Source organism: Marmota monax, unplaced genomic scaffold (assembly GCF_021218885.2).
Source record: "Marmota monax isolate L192 unplaced genomic scaffold, Marmota_monax_Labrador192_F-V1.1 WCK01_AAM20220418_F8-fsc00018, whole genome shotgun sequence".
Classification (NCBI taxonomy): Eukaryota; Metazoa; Chordata; class Mammalia; order Rodentia; family Sciuridae; genus Marmota; species Marmota monax.
The window spans coordinates 11,232,144-11,248,884 of record NW_026692201.1 but is presented as its reverse complement, the minus strand read 5'-3'; the positions used below and the strand labels follow the sequence as shown (position 1 = coordinate 11,248,884).

General features: G+C 36.0%; 1 protein-coding gene across 2 annotated transcripts in view; it reads left to right on the top strand.

Annotated features, from left to right (window-relative positions):
- Window positions 1–16,741, top strand: part of Hapln1 (hyaluronan and proteoglycan link protein 1) — a 67,838-nt gene that overhangs the window by 22,772 nt on the left and 28,325 nt on the right. For both annotated transcript variants that reach the window (XM_058574476.1, XM_046429153.2), the window contains exon 2: window positions 15,007–15,132. In XM_058574476.1, the coding sequence (XP_058430459.1) occupies window positions 15,033–15,132 (100 nt within the window). In that variant the 5' untranslated portion in view covers window positions 15,007–15,032. The remainder of the gene's footprint in view (window positions 1–15,006; window positions 15,133–16,741) is intronic.

Genomic DNA, 16,741 nt, shown 5'->3' with positions numbered 1-16,741 from the left:
GTTAAGACAGCAGGACTGAGAAAACAGGCTGCAAATGTGCCTAGAATGAGAACCTAGAATGAGTACCCAGAATGTCCCAGACACGAGAGTGTTCTAAAGAGAGAAAGTCAAAGAAGCTTGGAGAGAAGGAAAGGATGGGTAGAACAAATGTATTTCACCTGACATGGACCATTTTATAACACAGAAAGTCTTATCAACCCTATATTTATTTTTTTAAGAGAAAGAGAGACAGAGAATTTTTTAATATTTATTTTTTAGTTTTTGGTGGACACAACATCTTTATTTTATTTTTATGTGGTGCTGAGGATTGAACCCAGCGACCCGCACATGCCAGGCAAGCGTGCTACCACTTGAGCCACATCCCCAGCCCTCAACCCTATGTTTATATCTTGAGAAAATTATGGTAGTAAAAACATCCTTTTGATGTTTCCATAGAAGAACAATAACTGGGAATTTTCCATACATGTATTTGCAAATTGTAAATATTTTATCTCTAAGGAGCCAAAAACAAGAGTTAACCAATTCTCTTCATGCTTTCTCTCTTTCTCATTTTTCTTTCTATTATATAGATAAAGGAATAAGACATGCCAAAACATTAAAATTGGTGGATATAACTTGCAAAATAATTATGAGTATATTTTCCAACTAATAAAACAATGTGGGCATTGTTCTGATCCTTATCAAACAGTTGCATGGCAATTGGCAAAGCTGAGTATGTAATCATGTTAACAGGATTCCAAGTGCTAACTTGGAATTTAAAGAAGTCATTCCTGGTTTGGATTTCATAACTGTAAAAGATATTTGGGGGTATGGACTGCATTTTATGTGTTTGTTTTAAAAATATTGTTGAATGAATACCTTGTGTGGATGCCAACAAGTAGCTATTTATTCTGTTTGTGCATACAGCCAAACAAAAAATAAATGTTTTTCCTAAGAGGGGTTATTTTGAAAATATCTTCTTAAACTATCACCAAAAAATGCAAACCATGGTCAAGAGATTCCTAAATGTAGGGCATGCCTATAATCCCAGTGATTTAGGAGACTCGGGAAGATCACAAGTTCAAAGCCATTCTCAGTAACTTAGCAAGACCCTGTCTCAAAATAAAAAAAAATGCAAAAAGGACTGGAGAGGTAGTCAGTCCTTTCTGGGCAAAGTGCCCCTGGGTTCAAACCTTATTCTCTGTGAGAAATGGCAGATGCAATCCTTAGGCCATTAACTACTGATAAAGAGAATATTTGCCATTTTGTGCAGATTTTAAAAATTGATTTTTATTAGACCTGCATTGATGTTAATGATGCAGATGAGGTAATATTCTTTTCTTCTTTTCCTATGGGGTGTTTTTTTTTCTTTGTAACCACCAGATGCTCTGTTGTTGTTGTACACAATTCAGAATTTTAAGTTAATTTCCTATTGCTTTACATTCCGGAATACCTATCACCTTAACATTCAGTTCACCTGTTCACTCTTGTGTTTCTTTTTAGCAATAGCATTTTTACAGAAGGAAATTTTTTTGAAAATTCAGGAATGAAAAAAAAAAAAAACACACCCTTCCAGATGCAGAGGAAATGAACCTTATCTTGCTTTTGAACTCTCTGAAATTGAAATGACCTTCTTTTGTTTACTGTCACTGCATCCCACCTGCTGCGCTCTCTACTCCCACCTCATGGCCTGGCAGCGTAGACTTAGAGAACTTTCCTACGTTCACTTGATGACTACCTCCAAAATGGTGATCAGGGGGCTGAGTGGAAGGCATCTGCTGTATGTGCTTATATTGAATTGGATTTGCTACAATTTTCATCAGCAGTAGCATAAATGAAGAGGTGGTGTGATTTCCTCAGCATTCGCTCACTGCTAGAATTTACCATTTGAAGTCCAGTGACATTAAGCCTTTCTTACTCAATTGGTGCTATTAGTAATATGAATTATAATATAATTAAAGTATGTGGGTTTCACCATCTTTGTCTCTGGTGAGCCAAGGGAGGTCTCCATGTGCCTAGCAGGAAAGGATAAGCAGAGTTCAGAAAGCTCCACGGGAAATGATCAATCATATTTGATGAGCTGGTCTTATTCCCTCTTCTACCTTTTCACCAGTAGCAACAGCTGCTTCTTTTTGTCCCCTGTCATAACTTTTGCTTTCTGTAACAGAGGTCAAATAATATGCACGGAGTAAATTGTAAGGCACAATCCTTAAGCAAATTTTAAATTAGCACAGAGAAGAAATTGAGATAGGCAATTCAGTCTCAAGTTTTGTCCTTTCCTTTTTTTTTTCTTTTCTGTGACATTTTTCTATCCTAATTTTTGTTTCAAGTCAGTCATTGGTGGTAGTTCAATTTAAAACAATCTCTAATGTATCAGCATAGAGAAATGAGATAAGGGATGCTAGTAGAAAATCATTCCACTCACACTAAAACTTTGATGGTCTGTACAGTATTTCTTTTCTATCAGGGTAAGAATATTCTGCCAACCTGGGCTGAGGATTGTCAGAGGAGGTGAAAAAGGTGAACAATCAGCATGAGAGACCATGTTAATGTCTCACAAACTCATATGCTTTGTTCTTCTCCTACAAATGCACTTTAAGAACTTTTGTGGAAATATTTGCAGGAAAGTATAGTCATATGCTCTTGGCCTAAAAAGGTCTTTTGCTATCAAAGTAGATCATGCTTTTCACAAAAGCAGCAAACCTTGAAAGATTTGCTTATGACAGGTTAAGACATCAACTGCCCCAAAGGTGTCATGCCAGTACACACACACATGCATACAAAAGGAATAACTAAGTTACACCAGTAACTATTTTTAATTAATGCAATTAACTCCAGTTAAACCTCACATCTAGCTGTGTTTAGAACTATAGAAATGCCAATCTCCTTTGTTCATTGACATTGAAAACTCAGTAGATGCTAGGCATACTAAGGCTAATAAAATAGAGTCCCTGTCTTGGGAGTTTACACTTTTTAAACATCAGAATTGAATTAGTTTTTGTTGCTTTGTTAATAGTTTGAAAATGATGAGATTTTTTTTTTTTGTATTTCTTTGTAATGTGATCATTTATTTAAAAAGTAATTTGGTGTGTGTGTGTGTGTGTGTGTGTGTGTGTTTGCATGGTAAGTCTGATATCTACACATCTACACTATGTGGATATGCAGGTCAGGTGTTGTGCAACATTGGGGTGCACTTTTCTTCATGTGGTATATAGTACAAACCCAGCAGAGCCATCCATGGCACCCTGAGCTTCTACTGCATGCCAGAGGATGCCGGACACAGTTTCTATCTTCTGGAAGCTTGCATTGTGGCAGTTATGTATGCAGACAATGGACTGTATCTATCAAACCCCATTAAATATTCCTGGAACTTTAAAGTGTGTGGCTTGACAGTCTTTTGATATAATCCAATATGAAAGTGTATTAAATTTTTGATGTGTTTCATGATGTACTGATCATTACATTAAATATAACAATACTTGTTAATCTGGCCTACTGATGAGTGAATGAGAACCCAGTAACTGAATGTTAACATATTACATTTGGAAGTGTAGTATACATGTCTCTTTCTTTGTAAACAGAGTATATATGACACGATTAAGAAACTTCCTCTGTGTATTGTGTTCAAACCCAGTTGGGTATTCATAACCAGCAGTGGTGCCGGAACTTTGTTTAGAACATCTGCTTGCATTGGGAAAAACTGATATTAGCATGTTGTGGAAGGCTTTCTCCCTGCCCTACCTGCCAGTCCAGACAGAGGACTAGTCAGTCATGGTCATCCCACTGTCCAGTCATACTGAGCTACAGGCAGTCACACCAGCATCCAGGCTCTCTCACAGCTCATTTTCCTTGTATGTGACATTCTCAGAGGCTGTGGTATCCATTCCCTCCTCTCCATCTCCTTGTCCTCCAGATCCATCTTCTTCATGAAACCATTCCTATCCCTGTCAGGCTGGGTTAGGTGCCCACCGAGGCTACTGCTTTGCACAGCTCCAGGAGAGCATCATTCCCGTTGTATGCAGGTGTCTTCATTTTCCAGTACTATCCTGCATCTACCTCTATGCATCCTGTTCTGTTACCATTCTGTGGTTTTATTGCTTCACAATTGCTCTTGAGGGTGACCGCTTTGAGAGCTGATGCTGAGCTTTGTTTCTACTTCTCTGGCATAAAAATGTCAGTCAATTGATAATTATTTGAATTTGGCTTCACATGGCACAGAGCATAATTTAGAAGCTTGAGATATGTGACTGCAGTTCATCTGCCTGGACCTACACAAATTATTCAAATAGCCTATGTAGCAAGTTTTCTCTATTGTGATGTCTATTGCTCCAGTCATTTCTCTCATTTCCTGTGGCCATGCTGCTGATCTTCTTGCTGGGGTATCTATTAACACCAAAAACACTGCTCTTTCTCCTCTTTCTAGTTATTGCCTTTGCCCCCAACTCCTTTTGCTCCTCATCCTTACCTTTTTCCTTCTCTTTTTGGTCCCCCTCCTCTTTCTCTTCCTTGTTCTTTTGTTCTTCTTTGCTTGTATCTGAGCAGTAGAGGCTTTGCTTTTTAATAAATACCTACTAAGAGTATGCTTTTTTAGAAGTCAACCTCTGAAATAGCTTCTTACCTTATATTTTCCATGATATTTTTATCACTAGTATTCGCTCATTCATCTCAGTATGGTGTGAACCAAAAAGTATTTTCAAATATGTGGTTTTATCAGCCTCTGAGGTTAATGACTGACAGCTGTGCATGTGAGGTTTCTCTGCAATTTGGGGCAGCAGTTCATTGTTGACAAGCAGTCTTACCATTTTTCTTGGCTTCCATGTACTGTGTTCTCAGGATTACATTTCATTATCTAGATATAAATGTATCTCTGTACTTTCTAAAATTAACGAAGTATAAGAGATTATCCAAAGGTCATTACTATGCAAATAATCCTCAATAGTCATTTGTCCAGCATTGATGAGAATATGGGTCTTTTATATAATAATCATGGAATGATCTTTGTTTTCTGTGAAAATTATGGAAGTGAAAAGCTTAGGTTTTTGTGACTTCTCTTCTCTTTCTTTTTACTTCATTAGCACCTTCCCATGGACTCAGTCACATCTACACAGCTCTCACTAGCATGGAAGTGAGACTTTCCATAATATTTCACATATCATGCTCCAGTTTGAAATGGAAAAAAATATTGGGGAACTATGTAGTGATAACTAATGGTGGGAATTTGGAGCCAAGTTGAGAGGGAGGATCTATGAGAGGGCTGGGGCTGATAATTTTGTAACATTGAGAATACTGAAAAACCTTGCAGGCAGGTATACCTAATTTCCACACTTCTTCAGATAATGCTAACCTTCTTTTTATGTATCATACTCATAGTGATTATTTGGCTGAGTTGATGACAAGCCTAAACACACACACACACACACACACACACACATACACACACACACACATTTTAAATGCCATTTTTGTTTGTAAAAGCTACAGATTGTGCAGATTTTTTCAGTCTAGTTAGTTCTGATGAAGCTTCACTGACTATAAAGTTGGCTAAGTGATTTTGTTTTCACATGAACAAGTTTCTTAAATAAGATAGTTGTAAATGAGAATAATTTAATTTTAAAAACACTTTTGAAGATCACTGTAATTTAAAAATCTATGAATTTTTAAATTGATGAATTCGTGGACTATATCTTACATCATAAAAAAACCTAGCCATCAATATTTACAAAGCTGGAGAATGATGTATTTTCTGGGTTTTATGTTGTGCAGACACAGAGTTTTGGGCTGCAACAGACTTTGTTTCTTATAAACTAATGGATTGACTTCTGATGAGAACCATGCTTTGTCATAGGATGTCAAAGTAAATCTGCTTCATGTCTTTCAAAGATATCTTAAAAGTGACAGCCCAAATAGTGGGAGATTCCTCAACAGGACAGAAGAGATTTGTTTCTGATACTGAAAATTGTTACTTTAATACATTTTTGTTTTTATGATGATTTAGTGTAGTCAAAGAATCAAAGATCATAAAATTCTTAGCTATATGTACAAAAAATCAGAACTGACATATTTTAAATCTTACTACAACCTCCCAGAATTTAGTCACTGTTCAAAATATAAGTTGCCTAATTTGTTGTGTGTCAACTAGTTCTAAGTTAGGTGTGGTATGCAGTGGTGAGCTTAGTGTTGGATTTTACACCATGTGGAAAGCTGTGGCATCTGGGACAGCACCCAAGCTGTCTCGCAGATGATTCACAGTTGCATTTTTAGATCCAGTGTTAATGTAATGTTTAATTGACAGCTGTTGAAATTTTGAGGTTTTAAAGAAATGCTAAAATTTTAAATGAGATGGAGTCTTAAAATATTGTTTCCCTAGCTCAGTTAGAAACACTTTCAAAAGTAATTTGGTTGAAAGTGAGGTTATGATAAATATTCTATTCATATAAACCTTGCTTCTAAATATTTTACTTTACAAAATTTATTTCAAATCATAAAACTTATAACTAAGAGATTCATTTTCATCTGGCTGTGTCCATATGTGCTAGAGTCTAAACTCATTTTCACATAACCTACATTTGAAAAAACCTAAAAATTCTCATATTTGCACATTACAGTGTGATGGGCAGTTATGTTCCATGTTTTGAAAGTGATGTAGGAAAATAACTAAAAATGGATGTTGCTTAATTTCATTTGCTTTCTTTATTTTGGATTTTCATTTGATGGGTAACAATGAGAAGGCAATCTAAGTTCTTTATAATTCCTAGAATATTCCTTTAAAGTATTTCAAAAAATAAGTGTTTATTATACATATTGTTGATTAAAAGTGCCCTTCCAACTTCTTTAAAATCCCTCTAAGTTCTACTTAAATTATATTTCATTGGAGAGAAGACATATCTACTTGTGCAGGGTTTTTACTTTAGTGACAAGATCCTTGTCAGTATTCAAAAATCATGTACTGTTACTAAAAATAAATTATTTGATTTTATATATTAAGAAAAAATATTGTACAGAATAATTTTCTCCCATTCAATGTAATGCATTTTTACTGATACTACTGAGATTTTTGATGATGGAATCAAGAACAAAGGAATCTATACAGCAATGACTTTCCTGTGTAGTCATGCCTAACAAGCATATCCTTTAAAGATTATGCTTATTCACTCTTGAGAGATTCTTTTTCCAAGAAATGCTATATGAGAAGTGGCAGCTGATTTAACAGTCTCTCAAGAATTGTTCAGGAGGCAATTTGATTTTGATGGTTTTCTTGCTATTTAAGGGTAGAATACAAAGTTTTCTTCTGCATCCTGTAAAGGATTCATTTGTCATGACATCACTGTGACATATTCATATTGGTTGCTGTCCAATTTTTAATGTTCTATGGTAAAATTTGAGTTCTTAGGGCAACAATTATTGAATAAGTTCCCCAAAAATGAACAAAGGGAGAGATAAGAAGTTTATTTACTCTATCACCAGCATTATCAAAACATATTTTAACATGTTTTTAATTATTCTCTCTACCAACAACCATCTGATAGAGAAACAGAGTACTAATTATGGAAGAAGGCATGCCCTCCGAACACTTAGAAATTTCAGATAATTGAAAAATTTCAGGTAGAATGTAAGAACATCTGCAGATGTTATTTAAGCTGATGTCACAGAAAAATGCTGCAGCCATTATAGGAATTTATTTTTATATGCTAAGGCTTTGAGACTCTAAGTTTCCTTGTTCATCTATCATACCAACTTTTTCTCCAATAGACTGTGAACTATTCCCCAGACCTTGACCTATAATATTGGACAATATTGAGAACAAATCTAGAATTTCCTCTGCCTGACCTGGGAGGCAAGTCTTGATAACTACTCATGTAAATGTATAGGAAAAATACATTTTAAATGGAAATATCAGGATGAATTGATTATTTCCCTGTTCACATGCCATCTCACCCTTGTGGTGTAATAAATAATGACATGCAAAAGTCACTTAGAACATGCAGTGACAATTAAGTCCATTTCTTTCCTTCTTGACACTGTCCATCTACCTATATTGATAGCTACCTATCCACTGGTATTATCCCATTTGAAAAGATTCCTGGTTGAAGAAGACACACTACATCATTGAGGAAACATACATTACTCTCTGTCCTCCTTCTGTAGTAAAGAAATGAGTCAAATAAGAGATAAGATAAACATGTAATTTTATGTTTTTATGTCTGTAAATTACATCTCCAACCTCAAGGTAAACTGAGTTAGAGAAAAAATCTGTCTTAAGCTGTTGCATACAAATAGAATTTGAATGATATGTTCAGGACTTTTAGGAATCACTTTAGGGAACAAAAATGAGGGTTTAATATAGTTTATAACATGGGTATCAAAATCATGCTATATGTATTTCTTTATTTATTCAGCAAAATTCAGAGTTTCAGTTACTCAGAAATAAGAAAAATGATCCTTGTGCTTATTAATATGTGTATATAGTGCTTTCTTCATATTCCTTAGATATTCAATAAAAAGCTGTAGATTTGAGCACTACAAACACCAAATATAATTTGTGCTTTTATTAGGGCATGTTTTCTATATTTATTTTAGAAAATCAATAAAAATCAAATAAACACTTGCCAAATACATTTTAAAAATGATTACAGAAAAATCTAACTCGTAGCTCCTGAACTGTTTAAAGTAGGTTCTGATTTGCCAAAGATCAGCTGGAGCAAATGCACTTTAAGTGAAAGGTTGCTTTGTTTGCCCAAACTCTCAATATTTTCTAAGAGAGAGCTAGCATAAAGCCAGCCAAAAACAATAAGTAAATTGAACTGCTTCTTAAACAAAGGTTATTGATATCATTACTTTAAAATCCTATAAATTTATTGTTGAAAAGGACAGTCCTAGCTAGCATTCCTTGTAAGAAGAATGGGTAGCCTGATATCTCCAATAAGAAAAATAAATTAAGCAATGATAACAACAACTAATGTAAGGCTTTGACACCAACTCTACCAATTGACCAACAAAAACTTGGCCCTGAAGCAGTTGAATGACTTCTTCCAAGCCATACAACAAGAAAGTTGCAGACCAAGTAATGAAACTAAATTTTGCCTTTTCTTCATTACACCTACGATATCTCCCCATATCCCTGAGATAGCCCGCATATGTTACTGTTTTCCCCAAGTAGTTTTAAAAAGTTTTCCTGTTTACTCTGTGCCATGACTTGGATGATAAATAATACTAAGGCCTTCTTAACCATCAGACAATTTAGTGAACATTCAAAATGTAGGGGAAAGAGAAGAGATGAAATGAAGAATAGATGGGTAAGAGACAGAGGAAATAAATGGAGAAATGGAAACATAAAAGAAAAATAAGATGGATAGAAAGTTGGAAAATTTAGGGGGTATTTTAGGCCGATTTCAAAATATGATTCTGATTCAGTATACCTGGGATGATGCCCAAGAATGTACACATCTGACAAGTTCCTAGGTGCTGCTGCTGCTGCTGCTCTGGGTACCACACTAATTTTACTCCTCAGCTCAATTAGAATAATGGACTTACAGGGGCACTCACCTGCCTCTGAGATGGAGACAGCTGCTGTTTTCTTTTTTGCAAACATTTATCCATGTAAATTAATCACATTTGAGGTAGGCCATGCTAGCTTGATAAAAACAGTGGTGTAGTTTTTTACTTTTTCAAGAACACTTCTCAACCTAAGGGGAATTTGTCATTACTCCTATTTTGTAGGTAGAGAAATTGAGACCTGAAGTACACTTCACATTTTCTCCCCTCAGAGCTCTGACTTTTTCCAGTCCTCCACGCTGACAAAGAGCATATTAAGCATATCAAGGGCAAGGAAGCAAGAGAGTGACTGTGGCCAGACTGGAGGGGCTCTTTGCCAAGGTCTGAGGCTGGGCAGCCAGCTCAGGACCCCAGGAAAGCTGATTTCACTTCTGGGGTTTTCATGCAGCTGTGCAACGTGGCAGGGAAATTGTTGTGTTCACCTTGAAGCTTACACACACTCTCCTGGAGGACATCTGTCATTGCATAATTGAGCAAAGCTTTTTGTTTGTTTGTTCATCTGTTTGGCTTCTCTCTTGAGTTTTGGGTGTACTCCAAGCAGTTCCTCATTCTCTGCCACTGTATGTAGTACATCCTGAGGCTTAGGAAAATCTATTATTAACCTATCAACACTAGCAATTGTCTCTCTTTACATTGAAGAATCCAAATGCATCACTAATCTGAGTCCATTAGCCTGTGTTCTGACTTCTAGATTTCTCCCTACAAATCCAAAAGAGAAAACAAAATCAAAAGCCCCGAACAGAGCAATTGAGAAGCCAGTATATTGTTACCTCTTTGGGGAGGAGGAGAAGACAGTGAAGATTAAAAAAAAAAAAAAAAAAAAACCTACAGTCTCAAAGTCTAATATATAGAATTCCATGGAACAAAGGCTATTTTAACAGCTAAAAGCAAAAAGAGTTACTTCAGGAAAAAAAAGAAAAAAAACAATGTTTTTGAATTAAGTTAATTTAAACCTAATGAAAATGTTCTCATGATCCCTATTTTATTTTTTTATTTTGTTTCACTGCAATATTCACCAGCATTTGAAAAGCACTGATCTTCCTTCTTCTCTCTCTAATTAGATAAGACTTAAGTGGTATTATAAGAAAAAAAAAGGTCAATCTATTTTAAAATAATTCTGTAGAACAAAATGGTTTCTTTTCTCTTTCAATTTTCAACAACTTTTGTATTGATTCTCATAATTTTTTAGCCAAATCTCACAACATAAATTGATGGTGGATTATTTTATTATATCCCCGGTGAACGCAAATGTAAATTTTCAATCTCCTTCGTAGAGATTAATGTTTAAACAGTATGAACACACCTCGATCCAGGCTCCTGTATTACTTTTAACTGTTTCTCCCTGGTACAATTTCTACTCAGCCCTCCTCTGTGCACACAGGCACAGTTCTGGGTAGGTAGCACATAGTGAGAGAAGCATTCAGATTTCATCTCAAACCTCCCATGGGTAATAGGACTATGCCCCCAACCCAACAAGAGAGGGCCCCCGGGAGCCACTCCAGCTTGCATGAAGAGCCTCAGAAGAGTTTTGATGTGACACTCATGAGGAGAAAGTTAGCAGTATTCCATGGGGCACATAGGGCACCAATATGGTGGTGAGTGTGCAATCCTTAGGATCAGAAGACATGGACTCCCACCTCCTCCCTGCTCATGCTGGCTATTTCTCCACTCTGAGATTCCATTTCCAGAACTATAAAATATTTATTACAATATGCTTACCTCAATTGAGTTATTCTGAGAAATAACAATTAAGTAGATGAGGCTTCAAGGACAGTGCCCAGCATGTGATTGCACCTCAGAAAACATATAGTGTTGCTCTTGGCCAGAGAAAATAGAATGCATTCCTTCCACTTGGTTTTATTTCCCTGTAACCTAATGTAAGAATTTTTAAATAGGTACCTAAGCAATGTCAGTTAAGCACTTTAGTATTAGACTTTTGGTATTGGTATATCTGTATATCAAACTGTTAGACTTTTGGTAGGATATCTTGCTTCAAAAATAGTGGTTTGATTATCACCAAAGTCCAAGGGCAAAATTACATTCTTATCATCTGTCTTTGAGCATAGACATTTCAATTTGGGCTCATTTTGAAGATGGGTGTATCTCCATGGCAGCAAGACTTTGTAGACTATAAAAAGAGACCATCAAATATGTGAGTTTCAGGTAAACGAACAGTGCTAATTCAAGGACTGGTAATAAGCTGATTGTTTTAAAGTACCCCTAATTTTCTAAATTTTAATTATATCAAAACTGAAATTTTTTATTCAACATATCTAGATAGCCAGAGGAGACATGATCACAAAATGCAAATAAGCAGGACTCAGATGGATTCACTCACATGATCACCTATGTTTGAGTTGTCCTTCTCTGTTGGAGACCATCAAAAGGCCCCTGGCATATTCCATGTCCTCAAGGGCCTCCGTCTGATGTACAGGACCTTCTGTTATACATGCAGTTTACTCAGATACCCAGAGATTTTGTTCCTGAAGTTTGCTTTGTTAGTTTCCTCTCTGTTGATGGGGCAGTTGCTGTGCTGCCAGGGTAAAAAAAAAAGACAATGTCCACTTTCGCCTCCTTGGGTTGCATTAATGTTAGTGAAGGATGCCTAAAAATGTTCATTAGATATGCCTCCATATTAATCACCAATCACTACAGATGTGCAATATCCTTGGATTTTTCACAGATGGTGGTGGTGGTAGTGTATGTGTGTGTCTGTGTGTATATCATACACATGAGCCATCAGGGCAGTGTTCATGGCACCAGGCACCAGGGAAGTAACATAAACAAGTCAGGGAACAATAATGACAAGAAAAGTGCCACATGGCTGACTTTTTATATGTTAAGTAAGTCTTTTTTTTAAGAAAGTTTATATTCACATATAACAGAAATCAAAGTTTTAAGATCATAATAGTTTTAAGATTAAAATCCTGAATAAAAAAGGCACCAACAACAAAATAACAAATTAAGCGTCCTTCAGAAAAAATAAGCACACCTCAAAGTAGGTGTTGCTTTTACATAAAAGCAAATCTAAACCTTGCCCTTAATAGATATATGACCTTCAGTAAGATAACTATCAAGAAATGGAAATGATTGCCTCATAATATTCTTATAATGCCATGAGCCATTATATGCAAAATTGCTTAAGACTTGACAAATAGTAGACATCCAATAAAAGGAAACAGCTGCTGTTATTAGTATCTTCTAGCCCCTTCCACCAAACACACACATACTCTCATGATGTTTGTATTTCAGATTTGGGTACACAGCCCAAATACCTCAACTCAGTGGAAAAAACTTTTATTGATTTATGTTTGGGTACTGTAGTATGGAATTAAAGGAAATACAGATTTGAATGTAATTTCTTTTAGGCAAAAATGAATGAGGGTCTTAGGATGTAATTCACTGTGGAGTGCTTTCCTAGGATACTTGAGGCCCTGGGTTTAATCTCCATCATTGAGAAAAAAAAGCAAAAAGAATGTAAGTGAAGGTAGTTGCAGTGGTCAAATGCACAATTCTACCATATGTGTACTACTTCTTACAAAGGAAGCTTCAGTTGACCAGAGTGATATGAAAATTAATCTAGAACATTCCCTGCCTTTATTCACCTGGACCCCTCACCTGGAATGTCTCCTGTTTTCACCTGTTGAAACTGTATGCTCCTTTTGTACACCCTCTCACAACACACTCTCTCTCTCCTTTTCTGATTCCTGGGACAATGGAAGAGCACATCTCACTTCTGGGGCTGTTTGCCCACTGTTTCAAGTTTGTGAATATAATGAACCAAATGATATTACAATTCCAAAAGTCACTTTTGTTGTATTTGTACACCCAAAGCACACTTCTGGACTAAAAATAGGTAATATTTGTTAATTGTAATCCTAAGGACAAAAAGTCAATGGCTACAAAAAATCATCATTTTACAAAAAATACTCAGAGGAACAAGCAAGTGAACATCTGAAAATAAGATGAGTAGATAAGATAGAGTTTTGAAGGCAACACACTTGCCTTCCTGGACAGATAAGGTGCATAATCTGCTCATCCACCATCTTCTGTGTGTGACATAATGAAGAAAAAGAATTACAGCAACATGAAAGACTGAGTCCATGAGCATAAGAGCCATGCAGCTTTTCTGGCATTGTGGGGGTGGGGGATGCAGAAAAGCATATTTTCAGTCCCAAGAGGGACTCAGGGAATGCTGTAAGGGCATTAGGCTCTGAGGACAGCTTGCTTGCAAGGACCTCCAGGAACAGACTCAGAACTCTTTAATAAGTATTCCAGGGAGTCCAGACTTTCCTGGAAAAAAAACAAATTAGTGTGAGAAGCCAGTCCTGTGCAATTTCAGTTTTAAAAATAGCCAGTATTGTTAAGGCTGCTGTGTGCATGAGAGGAAAAGAAAGACCTTGTTAATATTTGCCTCAGCTTTCTACATTATAACAGAAAAGCTACACTGAAATTCTTACTTGGCAAATATCGCAAAGGTCGTGAGGTTTCTATTGCTTGGAATTATTTTTGATCCTTCCAATGACAAAGTTGTAGGGGAATAAAGGATTTGTCTTTTTTTTTAATCAAGTCAGTCTTTGGATAAAGGACAGGCAAGTGATGGCTCTGTCTCTTTCACTTAGGACCAGAGTTGTCCCTCCCTGTCTGTTTCAGCTCTTTATTTGCCTAATTGCTCTCTGAGCCTGGGAGAGATGTTCCCTGCAGCCGAGGCTCTGCTGACTGCAGAGACCCTACCTGACACTCTAAGTTGGTGCGTCAGCTTTTTAGGTTGGAATGAATGAAAAATCAATCAGGATGACTGCAGTGGTAGCATACACAACTCTAACCTAATTTGTCCATAATTTTCAACTATTCACCATAGACCCAAGCAGTGTTTAAGATGGTAAGTGAATCTGAAACAAATGAGCTGCTTCTGCTTAATCAGTTTTTTTTTTTTTTTTTTTTTGTCCTCTTTTCTATTTAGAACAAGTAAATATAACCTGCTTAGGAAGCCACATGTAAAATGAATGTCGATGTCAATTTTCATGCAAATATTCTTTATTGGCTCTGTTTAAGATTCGGTTCTTAATTAGATCAGGTGATAAATATTCATATATAGGTGTATCTGATTACTGTTTTATTAACTTATACTCTAAATTCAGAGGGTTAAATGACTTAAGTCTATACATGTCCTTGGCACATCTTTTTGTAACTTGCTCTAACTATGTCAAAACTATAGTTTTAAATTTCTAGATTTACAATTCTGCAAAGATAGAGTTAAACACTATTTGGACTCTGGCTGCCTAGGGGGAACTGGAATTTTTCAAAGCTGCCTTCTTCAGCTCTCAAAGACAGCTACAGCAACTTTCTGAACAGATTGGGTTAAATATTTTTACAGACCCATTCTATGATGATAAGGCGGTAATAAGTTGTGCAGTGCAACACTCCAAAGGGTTCCAAATCTCACCAGCCTCTTTTTATGTGATGCTCTCACAGTGAGGAAGATCCTTTGGGCTACAAAGATGAAGAGTCTACTTCTTCTGGTGCTGATTTCAATCTGCTGGGCTGATCACCATTCGGACAACTATACTCTGGATCATAACAGAGTTATCCACATCCAAGGTAAGATAACACAGGTTCTCCTATGAAAGTTAAGTCAATTTCATGTTATTTACAGTTATAAGCTAGGTTAGTGCTTCTTAATCTTAGTTCTGCTGCACTGACTTCTCCTTTCCCTTTCTGTTAATTGGTGAACAACATTGAGCTGGGCTTTTGAATGCTATTGCATTACAGAAGAGTTAAGACTTGGGGACAATTAAAGTTGAACTGCTTAAGAATTTCAAACTGCAGTGGGTTGCTATAATCAACTTCAAGGCTTTTAGTGCAATTGCTATCTTCAAGTAGAATGGGAGGCATGAAGTTCATTTAAATACAAGGTGGAGGGAAGACATAGGAAGTGAAACTTGGGATGTAAGGTCATTCTGATACAGTAACTGTTTAATGTTTAAGAGAAACAATGTAAATAATATGAAAAATCAAAGAAGCTCTGGTTCAGTAAAAAGTAGCTTACCCTATTACAGTCTCTTTCACTGAAGCTTTAGTTTGCATAGACCCGTATATTGGTCCTGCATGTTTCTGTTGAGCTCAGCTAAATCCTCAGCCTGAGAGCTGTAGTAAGATTGGAGGCTGCAGTACAATGCAGCTCTTTCCTCAGTCCCAGCTTCAGATGAGGGACATCCTGCATTAAGAAAGCTCAGAGACTTATGCAATAAGAAGACAGTTCTAGGAGCTGTAGCTTCTCTCCTGTCCTTGTATGCTGAATAATTAAAATAAGAACTACAGAATTTAATTGTTTAAACATAGGATGGCATTAATTTTAGATAAACTCATTTTGGGGACCAGAATCATTATAAGTTTGCTAAGAGACATAAATACCAAGTTACATCTTCAAGGTCAAAAGTATAGTCTCAGAAAATTGTACTCGCTATTGAAAAGTATGACTTCATGAAGGTCAAATGACAGTGTAAATCTGACTAGAAGTATTTTCCTGTGCTTATTATGAGTACCAAAATAGAATTTCAAATTTGTCTATGTATAGCTGTTTTAGACCCATATCTTTCAGTTTTGTTTTCTTTCTATAATTTTGTTTTTCAGAATTGAATGATGAAAAGAAATTATATAATTATAAATTTTACTCTGCAAGCTGCTGACTCAACTATTTCATACACACACACACACACACACACACACACACACACACTCACACACACACCCCAAAGCAATTTCCCAAAGACTATAAGATTCTTGTACATTGCTGATGAGATTACTGATGAGAAATAATATTCTTTTAGCTTCTAGTCACAGAATTCAATCAGCTAAAATGATAATACATAATAATTAATAATGGCAGCTTTAAATCCAATGTAAAATAATCTTTATATTTGCATAACTGTGAATTCAAATTATTAGTAGATACCTAAGTTATATTATAAACTCCGTACAAACCATTTTGTCTACATTATACCCAGTATGTGAAAATATTCTATTTAAAAATATACTAATATTTTTAAAATGGCATCTATAAGACAAATTAAAATTCCATCAGCAGGGAAAACTTCTGCTGGTCTTCTCATTCCCATCTACTCCTTGAAATTTACTGCAAAGGGGTTTCTGACCCAAAGCATCAGAATTATCCAGATGATTTGCATACACTGTTCAGGTTTTCTCCAAA